Source organism: Rhinoraja longicauda, chromosome 40, assembly GCF_053455715.1.
Source record: "Rhinoraja longicauda isolate Sanriku21f chromosome 40, sRhiLon1.1, whole genome shotgun sequence".
Lineage (NCBI taxonomy): Eukaryota > Metazoa > Chordata > Chondrichthyes > Rajiformes > Arhynchobatidae > Rhinoraja > Rhinoraja longicauda.
This window is the reverse complement of record NC_135992.1, coordinates 454,061-480,753: the sequence shown is the minus strand read 5'-3', so window position 1 is coordinate 480,753 and position 26,693 is coordinate 454,061. Positions and strand designations below refer to the sequence as shown.

The 26,693-nt window shown below is 46.4% G+C and overlaps 1 protein-coding gene across 1 annotated transcript; it reads right to left on the bottom strand.

Annotated features, from left to right (window-relative positions):
* Positions 1-1,165: 1,165 nt before the first annotated feature.
* On the bottom strand, positions 1,166-26,137 carry LOC144611363 (uncharacterized). The gene is made up of 5 exons (XM_078430434.1): positions 26,134-26,137; positions 18,283-18,390; positions 11,578-11,670; positions 2,838-2,966; positions 1,166-1,314 (listed from the first exon to the last, which is right to left on the bottom strand). The coding sequence occupies exons 2-5, from the start codon at positions 18,338-18,340 to the stop codon at positions 1,166-1,168; spliced, it is 429 nt and encodes a 142-aa protein (XP_078286560.1). The 5' UTR covers positions 18,341-18,390; positions 26,134-26,137.
* Between the last annotated feature and the right edge of the window lie 556 nt (positions 26,138-26,693).

Here is a 26,693-nt window from a genome sequence, read left to right as displayed (position 1 = left end):
TGCACACCATACTCCAGATTCGGCCTCACCAATGCCCTGTACAATTTTAACATTACATCCCAACTTCTATACTCGATGCTCTGATTTATAAAGGCAAGCATACCAAACGCCTTCTTCACCACCCTATCCACATGAGATTCCACCTTCAGGGAACAATGCACAGTTATTCCCAGATCCCTCTGCATTCCTCAATTCCCTACCATTTACCCTGTACGTCCTATTTTGATTTGTCCTACCAAAATGCAGCACCTCACACTTATCAGCATTAAACTCCATCTGCCATCTTTCAGCCCACCCTTCCAAAAGGCCCAAGTCTCTCTGTAGACTTTGAAAATCTACTTCATTATTAACTACACCACCTATCTTAGTATCATCTGCATACTTACTAATCCAATTTGCCACACCATCATCCAGATCATTAATGTAAATGACAAACAACAGTGGACCCAACACAGATCCTTGGGGTACTCCACTAGACACTGGCCTCCAACCTGACATACAGTTGTCAACCATTACCCTCTGGTATCTCCCATTCGGCCATTGTTGAATCCATCTTGCAACCTCACTATTAATACCCAACGATTTAACCTTTTTAATCAACCTTCCATGTGGAACCTTGTCAAATGCCTTACTGTAGTCCATATAGACAACATCCACAGCCTTGCCCTTATCAATTTTCCTGGTAACCTCTTCAAAAAATTCAAGAAGATTAGTCAAACATGACCTTCCAGGCACAAATCCATGTTGACTGTTTCTAATCAGGCCTTGTTTATCCATGTGATTTTATATATTGTCCCTAAGTATCTTTTCCAGTGGAGTAGACTTCATGGGCTGAATGGCTTAATGTTGCTCCTATGTATTTTGGTCTCATGTGCTCTGGCAGCTTGTTCCATACACCCACCACCCTCTGCATGAAAATGTTGCCCCTCAGGTTCCTATTAAATTTCCCCTCTTACCTTAAACCAGTGGTCTCCAAAAAGTGGCCAGCGGGCCACAAGATTTTATCCGGCCCGCAGCAAGCACGTTCTGTGGGTTCTGTGGTAGCGTGGGAACTTTATTTAGCGGCCTATATGAATGGTGGTTTTGTGTCACGTGTGCACTACACAGTGGAATTATTTTAGCGTAGATCACACGTGCACAAGTCACCACCATATTTTGGAGCCGTTTACAAAACGTCCAAAGTTGGGTCCGCATGCTGGATGTTCTGGAGCGGTTCCCGATCCAGGTGTTCCCCAGGCTGCTGCAGGGCCTCCTCCGTCGCCCTCGACTGGATCGCCCGTCGATCGACGTCCCTCTCCTCGTCCGACCGACCGCCTGAGTCCCGGAGAAAACGCCTTCTGCAGCCGACCTTGCAGGCACTGGAGGCATTACCCCTCTCCTGCTGGCCCAATCATCGTGTCCATCGTCGCCAGCGGCTCCCTCCTCCTCGGTTCTCCGGTCTTCAGGGCCGATCTCGGTGGAAGTTTCTGAACTTACACGTCAGGTAGGCTATCAAGTTGAGGATTTTTATGCAGCTGCTGACTTAATAATAATTTTAATGATTTCTTAGCGGAGTGCCCACCCGTGAGTCACTGTGATGATGACACACATGTGATCACTCCGGTATTATATATGATATTTCTATACAGTCTGCATTGCCCACTGGTGGTCACTGTATTTTTTCTGTTTTATAAATAATTGTATACCTACGGTATATATTCCAATATTTCAAGCTCTTTTTAAAAATTGAATATTATTTGTTGCCATATAAACCTCATTAAATTTATAAAACTGACATTTCTTTTTTTTTTCCTACGGCCCACAAAAATGTGCCAAATATATAATGTGGCCCTCATGCTGAAAAGTTTGGAGGCCCCTCCTTAAACCAATGTACTGTGGTTCTTGATTCTCCTAGCTCACGTAAAAGATACCGTGCATTCACCCTACCAATTAGCCTCAGGATCATAAACACATATATAAGATAACCCCTTTGCCTCATGCACTCCAAGGAATAAAGTCCTAGCTTGCCCAATCTCTCCCTTTATCTCAGGCCCTCGACTCCAGGCAACATCCTCTAAATCTTCTTTGCACTCTTTCCAGCTTATCTCCAACATTGGCCATACCCCATATGAGGATTTCAACTGATGGACCAATTCTATCTTTCTCTATATCTACTTAAAAACTAAAAAGAAAATGATCACTGGGGTATATTACTTGATGTTTGAGACATTCCTTGAACACACAATCTTTTGAACTCCAACTGAAAGATGATACTTGATAATCTGCCATTATTAAATCGGGTCTACTTTCCCAGTCACATGATTCCCAAGATCTTCCAGATGTTATATTCTGAACAAATTGGACAGGTACATAGATAGAAAAGGTTAAATATGGGCAAAAAGGATTATCTTCGACAGGCATCTTGGTCGGCATGGACAGGTTGGGCCAAAGGCCCGTTGCAGTACATCTACGACTATGACATGATATTCATGGGTAATTAATGAGTACATTGCATCTCACAAAAACTGCACGTATCAAAGAACCAGATATGCCTGCCAAAAATAAATATATTTAAGAGATACTGCTTGACCCAGTGAGTTACTCCAGCACTTTGTGTCTTTTCTTGCAAACCGGCATTTGCAGTACCTTTTGTCTATAAATATATTAAATGCTTCTTTCATTTAAGGAAATTAATTCACACTAAATAAAAAATATTGAATGTCATTACTCTATTTAAAAATTTATTGTGGCTTCTAATGCCTGTTTTTACATTGTGCAAACCTTTGAGCAAACTTATGATAGTTACCCCTCCTCTCTGCATTCAGCTATCCACTGCTTCATGACATTGTGAAAGGTACCTAAATTCACTGCGACATCCCTTTCTTCCGGATTTAGCATTTTGTGCAGCATTCTTAATTGTCCTTTCTCACAGCTTTGACCTGTGACATCTTCCAGATATGCAATGATTCTGGATACATATACTTCTCCTACAAATACAAAATGGATAATCAAGAGCAAATTTCATTAACCAGGTCTAAAATGTAATTAATTCTTACTTTAGATTGTGCACAGGTGTTCAACAAGGAGAAAAGTGTTCTACTTGAAGTCCATCAAACTATTTTCCTCCAATATAACTCTCCTATGAATGTCCTTCCACAAGAATCCCAACACTCGTTGAGTCGTCCGCCCCTCTGCTTATCATAGCCCCAACCATCAACAAATCTGCCAATGCCCTTTCCTTAGCCCTAATTTTCCCACTTCCTTCAGGTATCATAGGAACATAGAAAATAGGTGCAGGAGGCCATTCGGCCCTTCGAGCTAGCACCGCCATTCATTGTGATCATGGCTGATCATCCACAATCAGTAACCTGTGCCTGCCTTCTCCCCATATCCCTTGATTCCACTAGCTCCCAAAGCTCTATCTAACTCTCTCATCCAGTGATTTGGCCTCCACTGCCCTCTGTGGCAGAGAGTTCCACAAATTCACAACACTCTGGGTGAAAAAGTTCCTTCTCACCTCAGTTTTAAATGGCCTCCCCTTTATTCTAAGACTGGCCCCTGGTTCTGGACTCCCCCAACATTGGGAACATTTTTCCTGCATCTAGCTTGTCCAGTCCTTTTATAATTGTATAGGTCTCTATAAGATCCCCCTCATCCTTCTATACTCCAGTGAATACAAGCCTAGTCTTTTCAATCTTTCCTCATATGACAGTCCCGCCATCCCAGGGATCAATCTCGTGAACCTTCACTGCACTGCCTCAATTACAAGGATGTCCTTCCTCAAATTAGGAGACCAAAACTGTTCACAATACTCCAGATGTAGTCTTACCAGGGCCCCATACAACTGCAGAAGAACCTCTTTACTCCTATACTCAAATCCTTTCATTATGAAGGCCAACATGCCATTAGCTTTCTTCACTGCCTGTTGTACCTGCACGCTAACTTTCAGTGACTGGTGTACACCATGGTCTCGCTGCACATCCCCCTTACCTTACCTGACACCATTGAGATAATAATCTGCCTCCTTGTTTTTGACGCCAAAGTGGATAACTTCACATTTATCTACATTATACTGCATCTGCCACGCATCTGCCCACTCTCTCAACCTGTCCAGGTCACCCCGCAACCTCCTAACATCCTCTTCGCAGTTCACACTGCCACCCAGCTTCATCCAATTCCTTCATCCAAATCATTAATTCCTTCATCCAAATCATTAATACCAAAATGGTAAATAGTTGCGGCCTCAACACCGAGCCTTGCGGCACTCTACTCGCCACTGCCTGCCATTCTGAAAAGGACCCGATTACTCCTACTCTATCCCAACTCTATAAAAGAATACGGCCATTTACTCGTTCTCCAACCGCTCAACTTACCAGAACTCCGTCTCTTCAGCCAATAACATTTTAAAGGCTCCGCTTATCTTTGCCTCCAGTATGTTATCATAGAGCATAGAATGGTACAGTACAGGTTCAGACCATTCGGCCCATGATATCTGTGGAGAGCATGATGCCAAATTAAGCTAATCCCTTCTGCCTGCACATATTCTCTGCAAGACCACATGCCTATCTCAAAGCCTTTAAAACACTGCTATAGTGTCATGTTTTCAGCATTGCTAATGCGCTCCAGGCACCTACCAATCTCTGTAAAATAAACTTTCCCCACAAACTTTAAATGTTCCCCCACGCATCTTAAACAAAGCCATGCCCTCTAGTATTTGACATTTCCACCCTGGGAACAAAATTCTGACTGTCTACACTATCTGTGTATCTCAATTTTATAAACTTTTCCACTCAGCCTCCAACGCTTCAGAGAAAACAATCTAAGTTTGTCCAACCTCTCCTTATAGCTAATACCCTCTAATCCAGGAAGAATCTAGGTAAACCTCTTTCACAACCTCCCCAAGATCTCCACATCCTTTCAATGGTGGGCGACCAGCATGTCACTCAATACTCCAAATGTGGCCAACCAAAGTTCTACTCAGTGCCCTGACCAATGAAGCCAGGTATACCGTACACCTTCTACACCATTCTATGTACCTGTGTTGCTACTTTCAGTGAACTGTGGACTTGGACTACAAGATCCCACTGGACTTCATGCTGTTATGGTTTCTGCCATTAACTGTATGCTTTTCATAAAATATAGAACAGTATAGCACAGGAATGGGTCTTTGGCCCACAATGTTTGTACCGAACAAAATGCCAAGTTAAACTGATCTCATCTGCCTGTACATGATCCATATCCCTCTATTCCCTGTACTTCCATGGACCTATCTAAAAATCTCTTAACCACCACTATTGTATCTGACTCCACCAATGCGTTCCAGGCCCCCACTACTCTGTTAAAAAAAAAAATGCCCTGCACATTTTGCATTAAACTTTCCCCTTCTCACCTCCTCACCCTTTCCCTTGCATTTGACTTCCCAAAGTGCAGTACCTCACAGTTGCTCAGATTAAATTCCATCTGCCATTTTCCTCCCATTTCTGTAGCTAATCTGTATCCTACTGTATCCTTTGACAGCCGTCTTCATTGGCTTTAACTCCACCAAGTTTTATGCTGACTGCAAAGTTACTAACCAACCAAGCTACATTTTGTTCTCTTACAGTATAATCCCAACAGACTACACCTTTCTTATCAGTTGAAGTATCCGTTTAAATGAAGAAATTCATGTTGCTCCCATCAATTTCTTCCTTGATTCGGGCATCTCATTTAATGAAATTACAAAGCCATAATTAGTTCTAGTTCAAATACTCACACCAAACTTTTGACATTATCTAAAACCCTTGCATAGTTTGCAACTGAGAACATCAAACATAACCAGTGAAGCACAGGGAACAGATTGTTCGGCCCAAAATATCTGTGTCAAATAAGTGTGTTTTATTGTCGTATGTCCCAGATAGAACAATGAAATTCTTACTTGCAACAGTGTACTATGTAAACATAGTACACTGTAAACTAGATGATAAACTAGAGAAAAAAGGTCCATGTGTATATATACACATACTCACAAGTACACACACATATACGTGTAGGTATATATATATATATACACACATACTCAAAAACAAAGGTATTACAAAATGCTGGAGTAACTCAGCAGGTCAGGCAGCATCCAGGAGAGAGGGAATGGGTGACATTTCGGGTCGTGACCCTTCTTCAGACTGAGGGGGCCGTCAGGGGGGCGGGATAAAGGAAGGATATAGGTGGAGACAGGAAGACAGTGGGAGAACTGGGAAGGGGAGGGAAAGAGAGGGACAGAGGAACTATCTAAAGTTGGAGGTCAATGCTCATACCGCTGGGCTGCAAGCTGCCCAAGCGAAATATGAGGTGCTGTTCCTCCAATTTCCGGTGGGCCTCACTATGGCACTGGAGGAGGCCCATAACAGAAAGGTCAGCCTGGGAGTGGGAGGGGGAGCTGAAGTGCTCAGCAACCGGGAGATCAGGTTGGTTAAGGCAGGCGGAGCGAAGGTGTTGAGCGAAACGATTGCCCGAGCCTGCGTTTGGTCTCGCCGATGTAGAGAAGTTGACATCGAGAGCAACGGATACAATAGATGAGGTTGGAGGAGGTGCAGGTGAACCTCTGTCTCACCTGGAAAGACTGTTTGGGTCCTTGGATGGAGTTGAGGGGGAAGGTAAAGGGACAGGTGTTGCATCTCCAGCGGTTGCAGGGGAAAGTGCCCGGGGAGGGGGTGGTTTGGGTCGGAAGGGACGAGTGGACCAGGAAGTTACGGAGGGAACGGTCTCTGCAGAACGCAGAAAGGGGAGAAGGGAAGATGTGGCCAGCAGTGGGGTCCCGTTGGAGGTGACGGAAATGTTGGAGGATGATTTGTTGGATACACTGGCTGATGGGGTGGAAGGTGAGGACAAGGGGGATTCTGTCCTTGTTACGAATGGGGGGGAGGGGGAGCAAGAGCGGAGCTGCGGGATATAGAGGAGGCCCTAGTGAGAGCCTCATCTATAATGGAAGAGGGGAAGCCCCGTTTCCTGAAGAATGAGGACCTCTCTGATGCCCTAGTGTGAAACACCTCATCCCGGGCCAGTTGTGGCGTAGACGGAGGAATTGGGAGTAGGGGATAGATTTCAGAGAGCTGTGGGAGTCAGTGGGTTTGTAGTAGATGTCAGTCACTAGTCTGTCTCCTGTGATGGAGATGGTGAGATCCAAAATGTTAGGGAGATGTCGGAGATAGTCCAAGTATATTTAAGAGCAGGATGAAAATTGGTGGTGAAATGTATGGTCAGTGAGTTCTGCATCGGTACAAGAGGTAGCACCAATGCAGTCGTTAATGTAAACATAGCACAAAAAGTAAGGAAATTTGTGTTTGGTAGATTATTTCTTTGTTGTAACAATGCTTCTTGGCAATAAATCTTATACCGTTGGAAAGCCTGTTTATTTCCCTTTTAAATGGTGCCACATTTGTAAGGAACATGCATTTGTGGGATGAGCAGCAGAGCTGAGTATGTGGGTTGCGCCCATGAAAAATCTGCCAAATCTTCTCTGCCAATGCCAAACAGCTTATTCTGCTGTTGCTATTGACTCTTGTTTTGAGCTTCTGGTACCCCCAGGTGCTGACAAGAATGGGATGCCATCCCACAACAGTGTGTGACCAGGCTGGTGACCAGCATGAGGAGGAGGTGCCAGGCTGTTATGGCTGTGTATGGTTCTTCCACACGCTACTGTGGCTCCTGTTTATTAAATGAATAAATTGTTAAATTGCCAATATGTCTTGTTTCTTCAGACTTCAATCATCCAATCCACCAAACAACACCGAACAAGAGTCAATGGCAGAATAAGCTATTTGGCATTGGCAGAGAAGATTTGGCAGATTTTTCATGGGCGCAACCCACATACTCAGCTCTGCTGCTCATCCCACAAATGCATGTTCCTTACAAATGTGACACCATTTAAAAGGGAAATAAACAGGCTTTCCAACGGTATAAGATTTATTGCCAAGAAGCATTGTTACAACAAAGAAATAATCTACCAAACACAAATTTCCTTACTTTTTGTGCTATGTTTAGTTGTCAATCCTACCCAAACTACCCCCTCCCCGGGAAACCTACCCAAACCACCCCCTCCCCGGGAACGACTCGTCCCTTCCTACCTAAACCACCCCCTGCATGATATTGAGGAAACCCTAGTGAGAGCCTCACCTATAATGGATGAGGGGAACCCCCATTTCCTAAAGAATGAGGACATCTCCGATGCCCTAGTATGGAACACCTCAACCTGGGCGCAGATGCAGAGTGGACGGAGGAATTGGCAGTAGGAGATAGAGTTTTTACAGGAAACCGGGTGGGAAGAAGTGTAGTCAAGGTAGTCAGGGTAGCTATGGGAGTCAGTGGGTTTGTAGTAGATGTCGGTCACTAGTCTGTCTCCTATGATGGAGATGGTAAGATCCAAAAAAGGTAGGGAGATGTTGGAGATGGTCCAAATATATTTAAGAGCAGGATGGAAATTAGTGGTGAAATTGATGGTCAGTGAGTTCTGCTTGGGTACAAGAGGTAGCACCAATGCAGTCGTCAATGTAGGGGAGGTAGAGTTCGGGGATAGGGCCAGTATATGCCTGGAACAGGGATTGTTCGACGTACCATATAAAGAGGCAGGCATAGCCAGGGCCCATCCAAGTGCCCATAGCTACTCCTTGGATTTGGAGGAAGTGGGAGAAGTCAAAGGAGAAGTTGTTGAGGGTAAAGACCAGCTCTGCTAGGCGGAGGAGAGTATTGGTAGATGGAAATTGGCTGGTTCTGCGGTTGAGGAAGAAACTGAGGATTTTAAGACCCTCCTGGGGGGGGGGGGGGGGGGAGATAGAGGTGTAGAGTAACTGGACATCCATAGTAAAGATGAGGGAGTAGGGGACAAGTCAATGTTCATACTGCTGTAGTGTAAACTGCCCAAGTGAAATATGAGGTGCTGTTCCTCCAATTTGTGCTGGGCGTCACTCTGACACTCTGAATACTGGAAGCATTGGAGATCATTTTTCAATGTTCTATAGATTCAGGATCAGTTCCTGTGGATTGGAGGATAGCAAATGTTATCCCACTTTTTAAGAAAGGAGGGAGAGAGAAAACAGGTAATTATAGACCAGTTAGTCTGACATCAGTGGTGGGGAAGATGCTGGAGTCAATTATAAAAGACGAAATTGCTGAGCATTTGGATAGCAGTAACAGGATCATTCCGAGTCAGCATGGATTTACGAAGGAGAAATCATGCTTGACAAATCTACTGGAATTTTTTGAGGTTGTAACTAGGAAAATTGACAGGGGAGAGTCAGTGGATGTGGTGTACCTCGACTTTCAGAAAGCCTTCGACAAGGTCCCACATAGGAGATTAGTGGGCAAAATTAGAGCACATGGTATTGGGGGTAGGGTACTGACATGGATAGAAAATTGGTTGACAGACAGAAAGCAAAGAGTGGGGATAAATGGGTCCCTTTCGGAATGGCAGGCAGTGACCAGTGGGGTACCACAAGGTTCGGTGCTGGGACCCCAGCTATTTACGATATACATTAATGACTTAGATGAAGGGATTAAAAGTACCATTAGCAAATTTGCAGATGATACTAAGCTGGGGGGTAGTGTGAATTGTGAGGAAGATGCAATAAGGCTGCAGGGTGAGTTGGACAGGTTGTGTGAGTGGGCGGATACATGGCAGATGCAGTTTAATGTAGATAAGTGTGAGGTTATTCACTTTGGAAGTAAGAATAGATAGGCAGGTTTTTATCTGAATGGTGTCAAGTTAGGAAGAGGGGATGTCAACGAGATCTGGGTGTCCTAGTGCATCAGCCACTGAAAGGAAGCATGCAGGTACAGCAAGCAGTGAAGAAAGCCAATGGAATGTTGGCCTTCGTAACAAGAGGAGTTGAGTATAGGAGCAAAGAGGTCCTTCTACAGTTGTACCGGGCCCTGGTGAGACCGCACCTGGAGTACTGTGTGCAGTTTTGGTCTCCAAATTTGAGGAAGGATATTCTTGCTATTGAGGGCGTGCAGCGTAGGTTCACTAGGTTGATTCCCGGAATGGCGGGACAGTCGTATGTTGAAAGGCTGGAGCGATTGGGCTTGTATACACTGGAATTTAGAAGGATGAGGGGGGATCTTATTGAAGCATATAAGATAATTAGGGGATTGGACACATTAGAGGCAGGAAACATGTTCCCAATGTTGGGGGAGTCCAGAACAAGGGGCCACAGTTTAAGAATAAGGGGTAGGCCATTTAGAACGGAGATGAGGAAGAACTTTTTCAGTCAGAGAGTGGTGAAGGTGTGGAATTCTCTGCCTCAGAAGGCAGTGGAGGCCAGTTCGTTGGATGCTTTCAAGAGAAAGCTGGATAAAGCTCTTAAGGATAGCAGAGTGAGGGGGTATGGGGAGAAGGCAGGAACGGGGTACTGATTGAGAGTGATCAGCCATGATCGCATTGAATGGCGGTGCTGGCTCGAAGGGCTGAATGGCCTACTCCTGCACCTATTGTCTATTGTCTATTGTCTATTGACAATGGAGGAGGCCCAGGACAGATAGGTCAGATTGGGAATGGGAGGGGGAGTTGAAGTGCTGAGCCACCGGGAGATCAGGTTGGTTGAGACGGACTGAGCGGAGGTGTTCAGCGAAACGATTGTCAAGCCTGCACTTGGTCTCGCCGATGTAGAGAGGTTGACATCTGGAACAGCGGATAAAATAGATGAGGTTGGAGGAGGTGCAGGTGAACCTCTGCCTCATCTGGAAAGACTGTTTGGGTCCTTGGATGGAGTCAAGGGGGGAGGTAAAGGGACAGGTGTTGCATCTGCTGCGGCTGCAGAGGAAAGTACCTGGGGAGGGGGTGATTTGGGTGGGAATGGACGAGTGGAGCAGGGAGTTCCAGAGAAAACAGTCTCTGCGGAAAGCAGAAAGGGGCTGAGCTGGCAAGATGTGGACAGTAGTGGGATCCCGTTGGAGGCACCGGAAATGTTGGAGAATAATTTGTTGTATGCGACGCTGATGGAGTGGAAGGTGAGGAGAAGGGGGACTCAATCTTTGATACGAATGGGGGGAGGGGGAGCAAGGGCGGAGCTGCGGGATATTGAGGAGACCCTAGTGAGAGCTCCATTGTCAGAGTGAGGCCCAGCGCAAATTGGAGGAACAGCACCTCATATTTCGCTTGGGCAGTTTACACCCCAGCGGTATGAACATTGACTTCTCTAACTTCAGGTTGTTCCTGCTTCCCCTCTCTATCGCCCTTCCCAGTTCTCCGACATCCTATCTTTGTTCCGCCCCCTCCCCTGACATCAGTCTGAAGAAGGGTCTTGAACCAAAACGTCACCCATTCCTTCTCTCCTGAGATGCTGTCTGACCCGCTGAGTTACTCCAGCATTTTGTGAATACCTTCAATTTGTACCAGCATCTGCAGTTATTTTCTTACATCTTGGAGGCACTCTACAAACTCTTTTTCTTGAGGTCCAGCATTTTGTGTCTACCTTCTTGACTTTTATTCTCATTGCCCTAATCAATGAAGGCAAGCATACCGTACCCTTCTTTACCACTTTACCTAATTGCATTGCCGCTTTTAGAAAGCTATGGACTTGGTCACCAAGATCCATCTGTACACCAAATTTTATGCAAGTAGAATGTTACCTTTCCCTTCTGTATCACAGGATTCAAATGTACAATTTAGGACATCTTCCTCTGAGCAGATAGCCATTTCAGTCAAGTTCTCACAGTCCAAGTCTGAAAGGACAAGGTATATGGTTGATCAGAATGAAACTGTCCTGACAACATCAATGGGTGAACAAAATAAAGCTGTCTCAATCAGCAAAATAATATCCATTACAAGTGAACCCCGATATTTCACAGACCAAGCATCGAGTTAGTTGCTGAGGAGAGAGGAATTATGAAGGGAAATTTTAAGAACAGGAAGGATGATTAAATTGTCCATCATGTTACATTAACTAAATACATTCTAAAGTTAATTTTGCTTTTATACAGGGTGGCCAGCCAGCGAGCCCAAATAACATCGGGCTGCCTGACAGGTGGAAAAGCCACCAGGACATCATCCAATTAGAGCGAGAGGTTTCTTTAAGGATGGGATGCAAAGAACTGCAATCTCAGGATCTTTGAGGGAGGCAAGTGTCAGTCATGAAGGATACCCGAGAGACAATAGTTACAGATGGGACAGGAGCTTGAGAAATTACAGCGTTGGTATGGTGAAATGGAGCAAAAAACTTAGATAAAGGAACATACTTTATCAATCCAGCCCTTCAGACCTTATTGAAATATATGTTGGTAGTCTATTTTACTGATCAATTATTTATTAAGGTCCTCTTATAGAAATGAAAGCGGTGAGGCTCAAGTTTGAAAACTTAAAACTTCCTCATGGCAAACCCAATTGCCTTTGTGGGCCAATGTCAACCACCATGTCAGAAGGCAGGGCATGTTATTACATTTAATTTTGAAATGCTCTCAGATATGTTTACCATTGGAAGCACTGATATTGATCTCCACATGCACCAGTAACCTTCAAGGTCACACCAAAATGCCATGAATTAGTCAGAATAATCTTTAGGCAACCACTCAGGATAAGCTTTTCATTCCACAGATAACTTGACAAAATTGAAAAGAATGAAAAAATATTTCTTCATTTGAGCTTAAGGGAATCTTCTTGCCTGAGCTCATCTGTTGCAGGCCCTGATTTGTCCTTTTTTTTGTGCTTATAGGCTAATTGTTGAGTAGAGACAGGTGTGAGCCCAAGACGGTTACATAGTTGCTGGTTAACGGACTTTTAGTGGAGAAGGTGGGGAGGGGGGTGAGAGGAAAGAGTATGGGAGGAGGGGTGAGAGGAAAGAGGGAGGGGAGGAGGGGGGCAGATGTTTGTAGAAGTTATCTAAAATTGGAGAATTCAATGTTCAAGCGAAATATGAGGTGGTGTTCCTCCAGTCTGTGTGTGGTCTCACTCTGGCAATGGACAAAACCCAAGACATAAAGGTCAAGGGAATCTTTGGGGACCCCATGGGAATGGGAGTTAAAGTGGTAAGCAACCAGGACACCCAGTAGGCCTTATTCACAAAATGCTGGAGTAACTCAGCAGGTCAGGCAGCATCTCGGGAGAGAAGGAATGGGTGACGTTTCGGGTCGAGACCCTTCTTCAGACTGATGTCGGGGGTGGGACAAAGGAAGGATATAGGTGGAGACAGGAAGATAGAGGGAGATCTGGGAAGGAGGAGGGGAAGGGAGGGACAGAGGAGCTATCTGAAGTTGGAGAAGTCGACGTTCATACCACCGGGCCGCAAACTGCCCAGGCGAAATATGAGGTGCTGCTCCTCCAATTTCCGGCGGGCCTCACTATGGCACTGGAGGAGGCCCATGACAGAGAGGTCAGACTGGGAATGGGAGGGGGAGTTAAAGTGCTGGGCCACCGGGAGATCAGTTGCATTAATGCGGACCGAGCGCAGGTGTTCAGCGAAGCGATCGCCGAGCCTGCGCTTGGTTTCGCCGATATAGATAAGTTGACATCTAGAGCAGCGGATGCAATAGATGAGGTTGGAGGAGGTGCAGGTGAACCTCTGTCTCACCTGGAAAGAATGTTTGGGTCCTTTGATGGAGTTGAGGGGGGAGGTAAAGGGACAGGTGTTGCATCTCGTGCGGTTGCAAGGGAAAGTGCCCGGGCACGAGGTGAGACAGAGGTTCACCTGCACCTCCTCCAACCTGCGGCCCGGTGGTATGAACGTATGAACGTATGAACGTCGACTTCTCCAACTTCAGATAGCTCCTCTGTCCCTCCCTTCCCCTCCTCCTTCCCAGATCTCCCTCTATCTTCCTGTCTCCACCTATATCCTTCCTTTGTCCCACCCCCGACATCAGTCTGAAGAAGGGTCTCGACCCGAAACGTCACCCATTCCTTCTCTCCCGAGATGCTGCCTGACCTGCTGAGTTACTCCAGCATTTTGTGAATAAATCGATTTGTACCAGCATCTGCAGTTATTTTCTTATACACCCAGTAGGCCTTGGCAGACCAAGAGTAAGTGTTCACCAAAACGGTTGCCGAGTCTACGCTTGGTCTCTCCAATGCTCAGAGGCTCACATCGGGAACACCAGATGCTATAGATGAGGTTAGAGAAGGTGCATGTGAACCATTGTCACACATGGAAGGACTGATGGGGTCCTTAGATAGAGTCAATGGAGGAGATCTCTGGACAGATGTTATATCTCCTGCAGTTTCAGGGGAAAGTACCTGGAATGGGCTTGTTTGCAGGTGAACGGATGAGTAAAACAAGGAGTTGCAGAGGGGGCGGTAGAGTCGGAGAAATTGAGAGATTGAGAGTAGGGAATAATGTCTTTGCAAGATGCAGGGTGGGAGGAAGTGTAGTCAAGATAACTGTGGGATTCGGTAGGTTTGTGTTCGCAGTGTCTAATTTCTGTAGTCAGAGGGTGGTGAATCTGTGGAATTCTTTGCCACAGAAGGCTGTGGAGGCCAAGTCAATTAATATTTTTAAAGCAGAGGTAGATAAATTCTTGGGTTATGGGGAGAAGGCAGGAGAATGGGGTTAGGAGGGAGAGATAGATCAGCCATGATTGAATGGCGGAATAGACTTGATGGGCTGAATGGCCTAATTCTGCTCCTATCACATATGATCTCATGAAGACTACCCCTATCAACAGAGTGAATTTGGCCAATTCATTCATAAGGGTAATATATGAGTCCAAGTTATGAGTCTTGTGATTTAGCGTAAGAAGTGATAAGCTGAAATAGTAAAGTAAATAGGAAGTTATTAAAAGTCAATGGTTTGCATGCATACTCAAGACTTTGAATGCTAATAACAATTAAGTTGTATAAAACCTTGGTTTAGAGTCTTCAGTCAACATTTCAGTTGATACCCTATGGTGTTAATAGGGTCAACACAGATTACACACAAGCCACTATTTTTGTCTTTATTTCAGATTTCTAGCAATAAAAATATTTTCCCTATGAAATTCTAGATAATTTTGTGTCTTCCTTTTATGACTGAACTTTCCATTTTTAATGTCAGATTTCTAGCAATATTCAGCTTTTCATTCAATAATTGTACTGTGGCGGCTCCCGAGGGTCGGGCCACACCACTCACGACCCCTCGGCACGGGAATGGGTCGATCCAAGGAGGCGGACTTCGGCCGGGAGTATAAAGGTCAAGGACCGCATGACTCTCATTCCCTTTTGGAGTTCCAGAGATACAGTAAACACACTTTCGTTAATCCTGACTACTTGTCGTTATTTCGGCCTACTTGGCACACTACATTGGTGACCCCGAACGGTCCATTATAGAAAAATGGACAAGTCATGGAGCTCAGCCTTCGCCTCGCTGTCCGAGGGCGCTACACCGGCTATCGAGGCAATTTCCGTAGCCCTCCCTACCTTTTGGACCCACCGACCCCACGTCTGGTTCCAGCAAGCTGAGGTATATTTCCAGCTTAAGTCCATCCGGTCGGATGATACACGGTTTTTCTACCTGGTTGGAGCCCTGGACCAGGACACGGTCCAGCGGGTAACCGAGTTCCTTGCCAACCTACCGACCCAAGGTAAATACGATGCGCTAAAAGTTCTATTGCTGGAAACTTACCGGCTCCCGAGAATGGAGCGGGCCAAAAGAATCCTCCACATGCCTCCCCTGGGCGACCGGCGCCCATCCGCGCTGCTGGATGACATGCTCGCGTTGCTGGACGGTCACAAACCTTGCCTCCTTTTTGACTATGTATTTCTCCACTTACTGCCGTCCGACATTCGCATGCAGCTCAGTGAAGGGCCTTTTGATGATCTCCTGGCCCTCGGCAGGCGTGCAGACGCCCTTCGGGCGGCGCGCAGTGATGACGTCATGACGCTGCGCGTCACTCCGGCAGCGCCCGAAATAGCCTGGTCGGGAGGGGCGTTTGTGGAAGGAGTCAAACCTGCGCCCCGGAGGCCTGCACGAGCTCCCCCGGCGGCAGCCGCAGGTACTGCACCTGCTTTTCAACGACAGCAGGCTTCAGACAACACCTGGGTTAAGAACTGGTGTGATTACCACCAGCGCTGGGGTGCTGCAGCCCGACGATGCCGCCTGCCGTGCGCGTATCCGGGAAACGCTGTGGCCGGCTGCCAGTAGACCCCGCGGCGGCCGGCCAGATTCACCGCCTTTTTGCTTGGGATCGGGTTTCGGGAAATCGTTTTCTTGTGGATACCGGGGCAGAGTTGAGCGTGCTGCCTCCTTCGATGCAGGACATTCATTCTGGGAAGCGCGGTTCCGCCCTCACCGCTGCGAATGGAACCAGCATTCGCACCTATGGTGTGCGCACGGTGAAGATCACCTTCGGCTCTTGCCACTTTACTTGGCAGTTCACCGTGGCCGACGTCTCCCAACCGTTGCTCGGGGCGGACTTTTTGCGGGCGCATTCCCTCCTGGTGGATGTCAGGAGGCAGCAATTGGTCCACAGTGCAACAATGCAGCCTATTACATTAGGGTTGGTCTGTCCTGTTGCTCGGCCGCTGTCATCGGTCGAATCCACCTATGCTCGAATCCTGGCGGAATTCCCGGACATCACGGCGCCACAATTTCGTACGTCAAACCCCAAGCATGGGGTGGTGCATTTCATCGTCACGACCGGCCCACCCCGCCACGCACGAGCGCGCCGACTTCCGCTGGATAAATTGCGTCTGGCGCGGCAGGAATTCCGCGACATGGAATCCTTGGGGATCGTTCGACCATCGAACAGTCCATGGGCGTCCCCACTTCACATGGTCCCCAAGGCAAACGGTGGCTGGCGGCCTTGCGGGGATTATCGGCGACTGAACGCCGCTACTGCGGCGGACCGATATCCCGTACCCCACATTCAAGATTTCAACGCCCACCTCGCCGGGGCTACTATATTCTCCAAAGTGGATCTGGTGCGGGGTTACAACCAGATCCCCGTCAATCCGGACGACGTACCAAAGACGGCGATCATCACACCGTTTGGCCTGTATGAGTTCGTGCGTATGCCATTCGGCCTCAAAAACGCGGCGCAGGCATTTCAGCGCCTGATGGATGGCGTGTGTCATGGGCTGGACTGGTCGGGAGGGGCGTTTGTGGAAGGAGTCAAACCTGCGCCCCGGAGGCCTGCACGAGCTCCCCCGGCGGCAGCCGCAGGTACTGCACCTGCTTTTCAACGACAGCAGGCTTCAGACAACACCTGGGTTAAGAACTGGTGTTATTACCACCAGCGCTGGGGTGCTGCAGCCCGACGATGCCGCCTGCCGTGCGCGTATCCGGGAAACGCTGTGGCCGGCTGCCAGTAGACCCCGCGGCGGCCGGCCAGATTCACCGCCTTTTTGCTTGGGATCGGGTTTCGGGAAATCGTTTTCTTGTGGATACCGGGGCCGATCCCCTCATCTCGACCGGTATTTGTACCCCCTTCTCCGCCCCCGTTTGTCCCTCCAGCTGTGCCCCCGCCAGCCCCCCCGGTCGTCCCTCCAGCTGTGCCCCCGCCAGACCCCCCGTCAGACGGGTACCGTACACGGTTCGGTCGACTAGTGCGACCGGTGCATTTCGTGCCTCTGGTTCTGGGGGGGGGGGTCCTGTGGCGGCTCCCGAGGGTCGGGCCATACCACTCACGACCCCTCGGCACGGGAATGGGTCGATCCAAGGAGGCGGACTTCGGCCGGGAGTATAAAGGTCAAGGACCGCATGACTCTCATTCCCTTTTGGAGTTCCAGAGATACAGTAAACACACTTTCGTTAATCCTGACTACTTGTCGTTATTTCGGCCTACTTGGCACACTACAGTACCATCTAATAGCTCTGAAAAAAAGCTTCCGGGTTTTGAACCATCAGTCTGTCAATCTTCATATTGAGCAGCTACTGGCTATCTCCAAAAAGGTGGTAACATACTGCTCTCTATGTTGCATTTAAGAATGATTAAGAATGGGGTAAAAAAGCTGAAAATCCTCAAACAAAAAGCCATAAGCAATGTACAGGGCAAAAATATTAGTAGTGTAAGAAACAAGAGTTGACGTTTCAGGAAGGATCATAGTAATACAATATGAAACCTACATTGATCCCATTTTATTCTCCACACATTCCCATCAATTCCCCCCAGATTCTATCAAGGAGAGGAAACCAGAGCAGCCAGTGGAAACCTGACAATTCCAAGAGAATGTGCAAATCCACACAGCAGTGGAGGTCAGGGTCTAGGGGGCTGTGAGCCTGCCACTGTGCTGTCCTTAGCCAGAAACTCCTAGTCTATTTATTTCCCCACTGGCTGAGTTTGCAACATTTTTTTGTATTAATGCCAAATATGAGGATGGCTGCTGATACATATGGCATTTCATAATATAATTACTTGCTTACAAAAACTTACTCTTTGGTGAGAATGGTAAAGTCCTCTTTACTGCAGCATGTTGCTCTCTGTCGCACATGTCAACACCATTCCCCTTTTGACCCACTACATTGTTTGACTTGTGTCCATCTGCAATGAAAAAAGTCGTCAAAAGAACTCTTAAGATGACTGTGTTTCTCTTTTCCTGGCTCCATCAACAACCTTATTACACCAGGTGGCGCCGTCAACGATGGCAGCCTCGCCAACAGTCTGTCTGTCTTTTTTGTTATTTTTAGCGTGTTTTAAAAGTATGTGTTCATGTTCTTTGGTTTGTTTTATGTGGGGGTTGGGGAGGGGGTCGGGGGGAACTTTTTTCAATCTCTTACCTTGCCGGCGATGTGATTGTTTTCCGCATCGTACCTCAGTTTTCTCTGCGGCCTAACATCATGGATCTGGCGGCCTTGCTCGAGACTGACTTTGAGCCCCACCGCGGGACCGTGGACTTATCATCAGAGCCTGCGATCCCTTGCCTGGGATCGATGCTCCAACCTGCGGATTCCAATATCGAGGAGCTCGCAGTCTCGGGTAGACTGATGTCGGGAAGCTCCACAGTCGCAGGAGGTTCGATCAGCCCCGACCCAAGGTCCGATTGCCCGGTGCGGGGAGCTGAGATCCTCCCGATGCGGGAGCTTGATCGCCCTGATGCGGAGGGCTCGACCGCCGGTCGCAGGAGCCAAGGTCGCCCCGTCAACGGAAGGTTCGAGTGCTCCGACCGCGGGAGAACAAAGAAGGGAAGAAGATTGAACTTTTTTTGCCTTCCATCACAGTGAGGAATGTGGGGGAGTCACACGTGGGTGTTCATGTTCATGATCACGTAAAAAAATTATTTGGGTGCCTTGTTGTTCTTTATTGGTATGATTGTATGGCAAATCAAATTCTTCGTATGTTGCAAAACATACTTGGCTAATAAAGTATTATTATGATTATGATTTAAAGCTGAATAAAGTTAGATATAAGGAAGAGAACAAAGGAAAGCTAAGAAATGAATAAAATTTCTATCTGAAAATATGGTTTGTTTCCTCATTTTTTCTCTGAAGTAATTCTGCACAAAGGAGAAAGAGGTGAAGTAATTGACTGGGGAATAGAACTTAGTGGGAAATGCAAGTAATACCACCAAACCTGGCAGTGAAGGATGTTACTGCATATCCAAAGCATAACATTTACCCCAACTTTTAAAATACCTTCCATTGACGCGTATTGTATTTAAAATGTTTAGTTCCGCATGTGTCCGAGATAAAATGGAGTGTAATGTGGAAAATGGAGCAAATGGAAAATACTTTAGATACTCAAAATCTTAAAATAAAACTGAAAATGCTGCAAATTCTGTGGTGAAAACAATTACCATTTCATTGGTCATTCGCCTTAAGCATAAACTGTTTCTAAACACAGTTGTTGTCAGGCCTGTTGAATGTTTTTAGCGAGTTCTGTAATTATATGGCCTTAGAAAATGGATCTTGTTTTTTTTTAAAGTCACAGTAACACAGGGGCACAGCATGCTGCATTCTTCATAAGCATCAAACACTGCACAAGATATTCTGAAACTGTTTGCTACTCTTGCACATTCCAAATGGCTCACTTTGTTGTCTTTAGTATAGGAAAAAAATCAATTTCTATGAATAATATTTATATTTATGGACCTGCAGATTTTTTATTTAAATTACATAAAGTCAGATTTAAGCTACAGATATACAGTGCCCTACATAATGTTTGGGACAAAGACCCATCATTTATTTATTTGCCTCTGTACACCACAATTTGAGATTTGTAATGGAAAAAAATCACCTGTGGTTAAAGTGCACATTGTCAGATTTTAATAAAGGCCATTTTTATACATTTTGGTTTCACCATGTAGAAATTACAGCAGTGTTCATACATAGTCCCCCCATTTCAGGGCACCATAATGTTTGGGACACATGGCTTCACAGGCGTTTGTATTTGCTCCGGTGTGTTTAATTGCCTCCTTAATGCGGGTATAAGAGCTCTCAGCACCCAGTCTTTCCTCCAGTCTTTCCATCACCTTTGGAAACTTTTATTGCTGTTTATCAACACGAGGACCAAAGTTGTGCCATTGAAAGTCAAAGAAGCCATTATGATACTGATAAACAAGAATAAAACTGTTAAAGACATCAGCCAAACCTTAGGCTAACCAAAATCAACTGATTGGAACATTGTTAAGAAGAAAGAGAGCACTGGTGAGCTTACTAATCACAAAGGGATTGGCAGTCCAAGGAAGACCTCCACAGCTGATGACAAAAGAATTCTCTCTATACAAAAGAAAAACCCCAAACACCTGTCCGACAGATCAGAAACATTCTTCATGAGTCAGGTGTGGATTTGTCAATGACCACTGTCCGCAGAAGACTTCATGAACAGAAATGCAGAGGCTACACTGCAAGATGCAAACCACTGGTTTTAAATTAGCTATTCCCCTCTTCAACTGTTGGGGGGAGACTGGTCAGGGTACAGCAGAGTTGTCAAGTCTCTGGTATCGGCTGGTTCTGAGGCACATCAGGGAAAGGTGAAGACAGGCAGAGCCATAGTGATAGGAGATATGTTAATTAGGGGGACAGACAGGAGATTCTGTGCCAACAAAAGAGTCTCCAGAATGGTTGTTGCCTCCCTGGAGCCAGGATTCAAGATATCTCGGGAGAATGCCAGGAGAATGGAGGCAAGATTAATTGTGTTATCATCATAAGGGATTTTAAATTTCCCAATATATAGACTGGGCTGCCATAGTGCCAAAGGGCTTAAATGGGGTGGAATTTGTCAAATATGTTCAGGAGAGTTTCCTTAGTCAATATGCAGATGGCCCTACAAGCTACACGACAAAGCTTGATCTACTCTTAGGAAATTGGGACGGGCAAATGACTGAAGTGTCAGTGGGCAAGCGGCCACAATTCTATTAGCTTTAAAATAGTTATGGATAAGAATACAGTGGGCCCACGTTAAAATTCTGAATTGGGGCACAACCATATTTGATGGTATTAGAAAGGAACTTGCTAAAGTTGACTGGAGTAGAATGTTTGCAGGCAAAAGGGCATCTGGAACATTGGATGCTTTTAAAAGAATGATGGTGAGAGTTGAAGGCATGCATGTTCCTGTTAGAAAGAAGGGCAGGGCAGTTGGGAATAAAGATGGTTTCGAACGCTGGAAAGGGCCATACCAAGTACTACTCACCACACCGAACGACGTTAAAGTCGAAAGCAACCCTCGCTGGATACGTCTCACCAAATGCAAGAAAATTGGACTTAAACAAAAAAGACATGGCACAAACACTGCCAATCCTGTTGTTGGTCCTGGGAATGGCCCAGATGACCAGGACTAATACCTTTTTGTCTATGAGTTATGAGTTCGCTAGCAGGGGGGATGGTAGTAACTGTTGGGTGTGCACTCAGATTCCCCACAACAGCAGGGGAGGCGTAACACTAGTACCAATACCCCTAAATCTAACTGAAAGGCTGGCCCTACTCTGTTTTCATAACACTATAGCGTCTAGTAGTTGCCGAATGATCAAGCCGTGGGTAAATGGGACCTATAGATAAGGGGGACCAAAGTATGATAAGTTTAAAGGATGGTGCACACCCCCATTTGAACCAGGGTGGAAGGTGAAACTAGAGTACGGAAGTTATCCCGGTTAAAGATAGCAAATAATTTTTATACACCGATAAACACATGTCATTGTAACAACCCAGGAAAACCCAAACAATTTTGCATTAGGCGAGAAATAATATTGGATAGACTGATGGGACTGAAGGCTGATAAATCCCCAGGGTACTCAAGGAGGTGGCTCAAGAAATCGTTGATACATTGGTGATCATTTCCCAATGTTCCGAGAAATTTTTAAGAGCAGGATGGAAATTGGTGGTGAAATGTATGAAGCAGTGAGTTCTGCATGTAGCACCAATACAGTCGTCAATGTAGCAGAGGTAGAGTTCGGGGATAGGGCCAGTGTACGTCTGGAACAGGGATTGTTCGACGTACCCAACAAAGAGGCAGGGATAGGTAGGGCCCATGCAAGTGCCCATAGCTACGCCTCTGGTTTGGAGGAAGTGGGATTTTTTTGAAGTCTGAAGAAGGCTCTCGACCCGAAACGTCACCCATTCCTTCTTCCTAGATGCTGCCTGACCTGCTAAGTTACTCCAGCATTGTGTGATACCTTTGATTTTCCAATGTTCAATAGATTCAGCATCAGTTCCTGTGGATTGGAGGGTAGCTAATGTTATCCCACTTTTCAATAAAGGAGTGAGACAGAAAACAGGGAATTATAGACCAGTTAGCCTATCAGTGGGGAAGATGCTGGAGTCAATTATTAAAGAGGTAATAACGGCGCATTTGGTTAGCAGTAAAAGGATTGGTCCAAGTCAGCATGGATTTATGAAGGGGAAATCCTGCTTGATGAATCATCTGGAATTTTTTGAGGATGTGACAAGTAAAATGGATGAAGGAGAGCCAGTGGATATAATGTATCTAGACTTTCAGCAAGCCTTTGATAAGGTACCACACGGGAGGTTGGTGAGCAAAATTAGAGCACATGGTATTGGGGGTAGGGTATTGATATGGATAGAGAATTGCTTGGCAGACAGGAAGCAAAGAGTAGGAATAAACGGGTCCTTTTCGGAATGGCAGGCAGTGGAGAGTGGAGTGCTGCAAAGCTCGGTGCTGTAACTATTTACAATATGTATTAACGATTTGGATGATGGAATTAGGAGTAACACCAGCAAGTTTGCAGATGACACAAAGCTGGGTGGCAGTGTGAACTGCGAAGAGGATGTTAGGAGGTTGCAGGGTGACTTGGAGTTGAGTGAGTGGGCAGATGCATGGCAGATGCAGTATAATGTAGATAAATGTGAGGTTATCCACTTTGGCGGCAAAAATAAAGAGGCAGATTATTATCTCAATGGTGTCAGATTAGGTAAAGGGGAAGTGCAACGAGACCTTGGTGTCCTTGTACACCAGTCACTGAAAGTAAGCGTGCAGGTACAGCAGGCAGTGAAGAAAGCCTTCATAACGGGAGAATTTGAGTACAGGAGCAAAGAAGTCCTTCTGCAGTTGTAGAGGGCCTTGGTGAGACCACATCTGGAGTATTGTGTATAGTTTTGGTCTCCTAATTTGAGGGACGTCCTTGCTATTGAGGCAGTGCAGCGTAGGTTCACGAGGTTAATCCCTGGGATGGAGGGACTGTCATATGAGGAAAGATTGGAAAGACTACGCTGGAGTTTAGAAGGATGAGAGGGGATCTTATAGAGACCTATAAAATCATAAAAGGACTAGACAAGCTAGATGCAGGAAAGATGTTCCCAATATTGGGGAGTCCAGAACCAGGGGACACATTCTAAGAATAAAGGGGATGCCATTTAAAACTGAGGTGAGAAGAAACTTTTTCACCCAGAGTTGTGAATTTGTGGTATTTTCTGCCACAGAAGGCAGTGGAGACTAGTGGATAGAGTTGGATAAAGCTCTAGGGGCTAGTGGAATCAAGGGATATGGGGAGAAGGCAGGCACAGGTTACTGATTGTAGATGGTCAGCCATGATCACAATGTATGGCGGTGCTGGCTCGAAGGGCCAAATGGCCCCCTCCTGCATTTTCTTCTATGTTTCTATCCTACACATTTTGGCCGTTCCACTGCAAAATCTCCTCAAGGTATGTCTACTTTGAAGAAGTTCTCCTCCTCTCTCCGACGAGAGTTCAGCAACATCCTCTCTCACTGCTCCCCCTCTGTGATTCCGCTATGTTATTTTGTCAGGCCAAACCCTTGGCCATCTTTTTTTCCCTGTCTCCATTGTCTTCCAATTCCAGCATTTAAGCGAGCTGATTTAAATCCCTCCACCACTGGTATCCATAACATTAAAGGCTTTGCAGGAATATCTTTTGAAATCTAACCAGAGCCACTGCAATTGGTCTCCTGTGCACCAAAGCAAGAAAAATGAACTGTAAAACATTAGTAAGCTTTTTTAAATTAAGTCCCAAGGAAAGACACAAAGCGCTGGAGTAACTCAGCAGGTCAGGCAGCAACATGGACAGGTGATGTTTTGAGCCAGGACCCTTCTTCAGATTAGTCTGAAGAAGGGTTCCAACCCGAAACGTAGTCTATCCACGTTCTTTAGGGATGCTACCTGGCCTGCTGAATTATTCTGGCATACATGTCTTTCTCTGGTATAAACCAGCAGCTGCAGTTCCTTGTTATTACAAGCCCCAAGGAACAGTGATTTGTAAGTACTGCAGCTGGTATCTGGCTTATCAAACGTCATCAAAAGAGCATCTTAAACTTAAATATCATCTTCACCATAGAAAGAGGTCCCAAAGAACGCTACGACAAATGGCACAAAATAACACAAGGACAAATTAGTCCACCCAATCAATGAGTAAGGGTAGGGAGAATGTAGAAAAAAGGTTGCTGGGGGTTATGGAGAAAATACCAGAGCTCAGAGCTAAAGCCAGAGCTCAGAACCAGAGCGCAGAGAACCATATTCCAGAAAGGTGGAAATAAAATAGAAAAATTGAATAAAAAAAGGTCTGCTTCACAAGGAAAGAAATATTGAGGAATATATCCTGTCTATTTTCAGCTATGAGATGAATTATTTACTTTGATACGAAAAATTAAAACAAAAACAGATTTATTTAGAAAAATGTTAACATTCTGCTAAATATCACTGTAAAGAGTTACAAGAGTGCTGATGTATAAAACATTGAAAATTAAAATGCAGTATTGTCAGTGTTTTGGCCTTTATTTCCAAAAGGAAAAAGAAAAACAGAATTTGAAACAAAAAATAAAGAATAGTGAGAACACTCAGCAGTCAAGTAGCATTTTATAGAATCGTAGAGGAATATAGCACCAAACCCATCATGTCGTGCCAATCATCAACAACCTAGTCAAAGGTATTTATTCACAAACTGCTGGAGTAACTCAGCAAGTCAAGCAGCATCTCAGGAGAGAAGGAATGGGCGACGTTTCGGGTCGAGACCCTTCTTCAGACTGATAACATCAACAACCTAGTTATATTAATCTCATCTACAGTACTTCATTTATAGTCTTTTATCCCTTGGCAATTCAAATGTTCATCCAGCACTGTCTAATGTCTCTCTGACAATGACCAACATTATATCCTCCATGGGGGTCAGGCAGGAAAGTCTCTCCCATTTTCATTAGTTCTAACTACCTCTAATTGCAGAAACTTGTCTTCTACAAGAATGAGGAAGCGTTGTGGATTATACTGGGGTGGTGAGATTGACATGGTTCAACAGGCAGTGTGTGCAAGTTGTGGTATGTAGCATGAGGTTTGCAGCTGTTATAAGTTTATTTGGATGAAGAGAAGCAGCCTGAGAAGCAGCACTGTAATTATGTGGTGCCATTCATAAAGATTTTTGGTTGGGACTGAGGTGTTGCAAGTTTAGTGGCGATTTTGGCTTCAGAGTCTCTGGCAGATTTCTGGCAAAAAACTGCGACAATTCAACAGCTGCTGGGACCGAAGACCGCACTGGCAGCCATAGTAAATGCTTGCCTCCAGTGCACCTCTTGTCCTCCAGAAGGAGGACAACAGTACGGGTCAGGGGTCCTGATCTCGCCTGCCGTGTAAGGGGTCCATTGCGTACACAAGCTGAGATATGTTAGTTGTAGGAAACATCTCCCTCCTCTCTCCCCCACTCCATGCCTGGACGCATCACCCCTCCCATCACTGGGCCACCCACCCCCACCACACCACCATCCACACCGCAGGGTGACACCATAACATACCACCCCACCACCACCACCATCCACACCGCAGGGTGACACCATACCCCCCCCCCGCGACGGACGCCAACACCGCACCGCCACCCGGCCCCGCCCGCCTACCGCAAGCCGATGTAAGGCAGACCTGCACCCTCCCCGGGCCGCCACCACCAGAGCCGGGCTGAGGCCGGTCCGGTCCGGTCCGATCTGCGGGCGATTGGACAACTCACCGCCGCCAACCGTCGCCGCCGCCCGCGCGCCGCCTTTCCAGAAGCTTCCCCGCCCGGCCCCGCCCCGCGCCCTGAATGACGACCAATCAGCGGCGCCGCGACCGGGCGGGAAGTGGCACGTGGCGCCACGTGACGGCACTCGGTTGTGAGGCGCAGACGACGAGCTGGTGTGTACCTGGTGGGTGGGCACCTCCTACTGGTGTGTACCTGGTGGGTGGGCACCTCCTACTGGTGTGTACCTGGTGGGCAGGCACCGTGCCGGTGTGTACCTGGTGGGTGGGCACCTACTGGTGTGTACCTGGTGGGTGGGCACCATGCTGCTCTGTACCTGGTGGGTGGGCACCATGCTGCTCTATACCTGGTGGGTGGGCACCGTGCTGCTCTGTACCTGGTGGGTGGGCACCATGCTGCTCTGTACCTCGTGGGTGGACACCGTGCTGCTCTGTACCTGAT

What these genes read in the sequence shown, in the direction of transcription:
- LOC144611363 (XM_078430434.1), bottom strand. Translation starts at nt 18,340, where the DNA reads ATGTGCGACAGAGAGCAACATGCTGCAGTAAAGAGGACTTTACCATTC. An exon ending in TTTACCATTCTCACCAAAGA is followed by an intron (nt 11,671 to 18,282) that starts GTAAGTTTTTGT and finishes TTGTCCTTTCAG; the next exon opens with ACTTGGACTGTGAGAACTTG. An exon ending in CTGTGATACAGAAGGGAAAG is followed by an intron (nt 2,967 to 11,577) that starts GTAACATTCTAC and finishes TTGTATTTGTAG; the next exon opens with GAGAAGTATATGTATCCAGA.